At 59.4% G+C, this 5,578-nt stretch overlaps 1 protein-coding gene across 2 annotated transcripts; it reads right to left on the bottom strand.

The window, feature by feature from the left end:
* Positions 1-836: 836 nt before the first annotated feature.
* Positions 837-3,580, bottom strand: GJA4 (gap junction protein alpha 4). Of its 2 annotated transcripts, none has more exons than XM_059377199.1 (2): positions 3,495-3,580; positions 837-2,351 (listed from the first exon to the last, which is right to left on the bottom strand). In XM_059377199.1, the coding sequence occupies exon 2, from the start codon at positions 2,332-2,334 to the stop codon at positions 1,333-1,335; it is 1,002 nt and encodes a 333-aa protein (XP_059233182.1). In that variant the 5' UTR covers positions 2,335-2,351; positions 3,495-3,580; the 3' UTR covers positions 837-1,332. The 2 variants fall into 2 exon arrangements, with proteins under 2 accessions (XP_059233182.1, XP_059233183.1); XM_059377200.1 differs by lacking the exon at positions 3,495-3,580 and adding an exon at positions 2,696-2,808.
* Positions 3,581-5,578: the final 1,998 nt, after the last annotated feature.

Below are 5,578 nucleotides of genomic sequence, written 5' to 3'. Positions count from 1 at the left end.
TTCCACCCATGTCGCCTTCCACGAAAGGTCAAGTCTGCCAACACTGGGCTCAGCCCCAGCCACACCTCCCACATCCTGGATGGCTCATCAAGCCATAAGCACCCTCTGAAGCCCCTGAGCATCCCTCTTCTCCATGCTTTTGCAGAAACAATGTTCTCTGCTCTAATACTCCGTGTTTTCTTCACCTTCCCAGTGAACTCCAATCCACCTGTCAAGATCCAGTTCCACTGTTTCCTTTTCTGCAAATGTGATTCCGGCAAGATCTGGTCCCTTCACAGTCTCTTCCCACTTCTCTGTACTGCCATCGTCTGTTCTTACTGAGTTTTTGGTGCATGGGGAAGAGACATGATTCAGGCCCCGAAGTTGCTCTTTCTGGTGGGCAGAGTAGAAAGGACCAAGGTAGGAAGGGGCAAGTGATCTAAGCCTGCCTTCCCAAATACCCAGGGGCCCAGGATGAGGAGGGATAGAGTGCGGGGCCCACTGGAGCTGGACTGTAAAGAGCACGGCTGGCGGGTACGCTTGGGTAGTAGGGTGTCCGGTAAGGAGGTTCACTGCTCACAGTGTGGCCGGGGGCACTGGATGGCCACGGGACGCGTGGGGGGCTAGGTAGTGGGAATGGAGAGAGGAGAACCATGTCAGAGGCATTTCAAAAAGTGAGTGTTTAGACTCAGGGCTGCTGAGAAGCAGGATATAGTGGTGTGAGGGTTTAAGGTATGGGTGGAGTTGGGGTTGCGGAGGTCAAAGATCACACAGGACTTCAAAGAAAGGGAAGATGGGCAAAGCAACTGCTCCCCCAACCCTTGGAGGCACATCACAACAGCATCAGTACACACCTAGCCTGTGATCAAGTCTTGTTTATTTTAGAAGCATAAACAGTGGAACTAGGAAGGAGTGATGAGAACGAGACACCAGTCCCCCGGACAGGGCCAGACCCAGCCGCAGGCTCCGTGCGTGTGATCAAGGCCGACCCAGCAGCCTCGACCAGCCTTCTCCTGTGAGGGGCACGTGGGCAGAGGGTGGGGTGACACTGGCTCCAGGCTTGCTCTGAACCAGATGAAAAAGTCCAGAGATGCCACAACAGCCTTAGCCAAGAGCACCCCAAGCTGGCTTGGTCCATGCCTGGGGCAAAGTCACATTCTGGAGGGGAAACCACGGTGCCCTCTGCTCACCAGGAAGGCCCCGTATGTTCAAAAACAGGCTGCAATGAGGCTGCCTGGCCAGCAAGCACTGGCTTCCACTGCCCCCCTCATCCCTGCAGTCTTCCTGGAGGGGGTATCCAAGGCAACCACATTTTCTGGGGCCCCTCTGCTGGGTGACAGGAGCCCCGGACCCCTACACATACTGCTTCTTGGAAGCAGAACTGTTGGGGCGACTGGGGGATTTCTGGCCACTCTCGGGAGGTGGGTCCAGGAAGAGGGGGGCCCTGGAAGAAGCCAGCCTCTCCTCTGTAGTCAGGTTGGCCCAGTTCTGCTCACTGGATGAGAGCCCGTTGTAGGTGGGGCATGGCGGGGACGAGGGTCCATCGCCCACAGGGAGGTAGAAGAAGACCTGGTCAGCGTAGGGCTCCGAGGAGTTCTGCTGAGTCGGGGGGGTGTCCTGGCCCGGCGGTGACCTCATCCCCCGGCTGAGGCAGCGGCACAGCAGGTGAGCCAGCTCCAGCACGTTGAGGACCAGGGAGATGAGTCCGACCACCAGCATGAAGATGATGAAGATGGTCTTCTCCGTGGGCCGAGAGACGAAGCAGTCTACGAGGTAGGGGCAGGGTGCGCGCTGGCACACGAACACAGGCTCCATGGTCCATCCATAGAGACGCCACTGGCCGTACAGGAAGCCTGCCTCCAGCACGCTTTTGCAGAGCACGCTGGCCACGTAGGTGCCCATGAGCGCCCCTCGGATCCGCAGGCGACCGTCCTCCGCCACTGAGATCTTGGCCATCTGGCGCTCTATGGCCGCCAGTGCCCGCTCCACGCGTGGGTCCTTGGCCGGCAGCGCCCGTAGCTCCCCCTCCTTCTGCCGCAGCCGCTCCTCACGCCGGGACAGGTAAATGACATGGCCCAGGTAGACCAGGGTGGGCGTGCTGACGAAGAGAAACTGCAGCACCCAGTAGCGAATGTGGGAGATCGGGAAGGCCTGGTCATAGCAGACGTTGGTGCAGCCCGGCTGCGCTGTGTTACACTCAAAGTCAGACTGCTCGTCGCCCCACACCGACTCACCAGCCAGGCCCAGGATGAGGATGCGGAAGATGAAAAGCACGGTTAGCCAGATCTTGCCCACCACAGTGGAGTGCTCCTGGACCTGGTCCAACAGCTTCTCGAGGAAGCCCCAGTCGCCCATGGCTCCCCGGCCTCCGTCTGCAGGAAGACAGAGGACACGGTCAGCATGGCATCCACCTCAGTCAAACGAGCAACAAATCTGCGGGGAGGGGGGCTGTGCCCATTGTGCCTATAGGGACACTGAGGCTCAAGGACAGGAAGGGACTGGTCTGGGGGCTCACACCCAGCAGGGCGGTCAGGACTGACAAAGGCTGATCTTTGGATGAGGGCTACTAAGCTCTGACAAAATATGTTAGGGTCCTTGTCTTGTCATGCATCTGTGCCCTCTTGTTCCCAGCCAGAGTCCCAGGATGACACAGCTCAAGATTTGGATCCAGCTGAGGCTCCTGAACTAATGGGAACAGAGAATTTGAGGAACTTACCTAAGGTCACACAGCTGTGCTATGCCCCTCCTTCCTTTTGCCAGTGACAGGCTGTGTGTCCCCAGATTGTGGGGGTGGTGGCAGTGCTATCTTCAGCTTCTCAGGGGCCCCAAAGCCTCGGTCCCCACTCTCCTGTCCATTGTAGCTCACCCAGCTGCCCTCACTCTAGCCTTTGAGCTTGTGGTGGTGGAGCGGGTGGGAGGGGGTTAGATGCTAAAGGCAGCACCCTGTAACAGTTCCACCTGTCAGCAATAGTGACCACCTGCTCTCCATCCCTTCCCCCACCCCGTACCGGCCCCAAGCCGGTGGTGTCTAATTCTAGACTCTTTAAAGAATTGTCATAGCAGAGTGGAGGCGCAGGCCATAGAGTTCCCAGAAGGTTGGGGAGGGGAAGGTTGGGGAGGGAGGGCAGGGGAGGGGAGCCTTGGGGGGAAGAAATGCAGGGAAGGGTGCAGGGGTGGTCCTTCTTCCTCAGAGCAAAGCTGTTTCGAGCCAGGTCCTCACTCCCTCTTGCTAACTAACCCTGGGTAAGTAAGTGTCAGCCTTGGCAACTGAGTCTTCTCGCCTGTTAAGACCGAAATACTCTCACCTCCCAGGGTTTTAAGAACACCGTGAAAGAAGGTTGGAACACGGCTTAGCAGAGAGCCTGGCGGCAGGCAGGCTGGGTGAGCATAGCCGTGGGGGCGCCCCCGCCCCCCCCGACCCCGCAGCCCCCCTCAGCCCCTGGCCGGTGGCGGACGTGTCCCCCGCTCGCTGACAGGTGGCGCCCGGGGCCCCACCCCACCCCAGCCCCACTCACCGCCTGCCTGCCTGCGGGCGGCCCAGTGGCAGCGGGGAAGCCGACGGCGGAGCAGCGCCCGCGGGAGCCCTGCTGGACGGCGCCAGGCGGCGGGGGCGCCTTAAATAGCGCGGAGGGGCGGGGTGGGGGCAGGAAGCGCGGCGGGAGGGCGGTGGGGCGCTGTTCAGAGCGGGGGGGGCGGGGACCAGGAGGTGCAGCGTCCGTGAAGCCAGGCTAGAGGAAGGGGCCGGGAGGTGGCCGTGAGAATTCGGGGTGTGGAAGGGGCTCGAGAAGCCTCTGGCGGCCCCTTCTTCACCCTCAGCGCGGTTTTCGGGCCGGTAACCCTCCTAGCCTGTTTCTCAGGCTCTGGAACAGGAGTTCTCCGGAGCCAAGTGTTTCCAGGGTGGCTGGATTTGAAAGGATCATAGCGAGAACTTTCTGATCCTGCAACTGACCTGAGGGCTGTGAGGGATGGGCAGATGGGGATGAGGGTGTGGGGGCCTCTGGGGAAGGGCCTTTCCTTGACCTTCCTCTCGTCCTAGGTTGGAAGGAGGGAGGCCACTCACTTTTTAGGTGGCCTCAGGGTGCCCTACACTGTGCGAGGACTTGGCAGTGGAGGCTGTCAGGGCTGGGGAACCACGCTGGGAGACACGGGTTATATCTGCCCTCCCGGGAGGCTGTGGTGGGTCTGGGCTCTCACCCCAGCCTGAATTCTTGCCGAGTTCTCCAACATCCCCACTCCTGGGCAGGCAATCAGAGGTCACTAAGCAGCTCCCACAGGTCACTGGAGACTGTAGAGGAGGGGCTTCCTACTTTTAGTTTGGATCCCACTCTCATGCCTCTACATGAGGGGAGGGCACCCAAAGCAATTAAGGAGGTGGGTGGAACCTTCCCAGGGTCATTTAGGCACCACCCTGCGGATGACCGCTAATGAGGGTCTTCTGTGCTCCAAGTATTGTAAGGGGGGGAGGGAATTAGACCATACACCAGCCAGGTGTAGGCTCTGGCCTCCTGCTCTCACTGGCTGGTACAGGAGGCAGGAGTTGAGCATCTCAGCCCTTGGGTAAGGGGAATGTTGTAAATATGGAAGGTTTTCCGGAGAACTCCAGGGGGACTCAGAGAAGACTGAATTAACCGGTTGAAAGGGCTCGGGGATCGTTCTGGGAAGAAGGGGCAACATGAGCAAAGGTCAAGGCTTGCAAAGACCTGGGTTGCTGCCCCTAGGGTGCTGAGACTTTGCTGGGCAGAAGCAGAAGACCCTAGAAGCCGAGACGTTGCTGCTGACGCCTGTGCCTCAGTTTCTTCCTCTGTAGAATGGGGATAGTAATGGTTCCTATTGTGTAGGGTTGATAGGAGGTCCAGTCAGCACATAGCATGGTGTCGGTACCCAGAAAGTTTTCAAGTGAGTGGTGGCTCAGAACGTGACAAAACAGTTGTGGCCAAAAGGGGTCTGTGGATTGGTCTTGGTGGGAGCAGACAGGGCTCAGGGGTGGACTGGTGGGGAAACAGGGCAGCTAAGGAAAGGGAATGTGGGAGGTGGGCGCTGAGGCCTGGGGGCAGGTGGCAGAAAGGTCCTTGTTTTTCCACAATAGGATTCAGTCCTTGGACTCCCAGTGCCCCAGCGCAGGGTCCCTGAGAATCCTGCCTCCAGGCCCTAGCAGGGAGACTTCTGGGGCAGCCCGTGTGGAGGGCTTGGCTCAGATCTCAGGCCTTCAGGATCAGGCTGAGCTGGCTTCCCCTTCCAGGCCTGTCCCTCTGGGCCAGGCTGAGCAGAGCCTCCTGGATTTCCAGAGTTGACAACCTCGCCCACTTAGTTCTGACCCCTGAGGGCATGAGAACGGAGGTCCCTGGAGGCCAGTTCTTACCACACCCCCCAAGACAGCCTCTGCTCCCAGAGTTCCTCTCCTGCTGCTGGGCCCAGACTCTCCCAAGCCTTTCTGATCCCATCTACTGGAAGGAGGGAGGAGCAGGTAGAGACCGCAAGGCCCCAACCCCTGTTCTCAGCCCTTCCTCAGGGGCTCTGGGGGTCAGGGTTTGAATGACCAGGCCCCTTTCAAAGGAAAACCAGGGCGGGATCAGCCAAGACAGTAATCCCCACAACCTGC

Source organism: Mustela nigripes, chromosome 14 (genome assembly GCF_022355385.1).
Source record: "Mustela nigripes isolate SB6536 chromosome 14, MUSNIG.SB6536, whole genome shotgun sequence".
Lineage (NCBI taxonomy): Eukaryota > Metazoa > Chordata > Mammalia > Carnivora > Mustelidae > Mustela > Mustela nigripes.
Note: the sequence above shows the minus strand (reverse complement) of the source record. Positions and strands in the feature narration are given on the sequence as shown.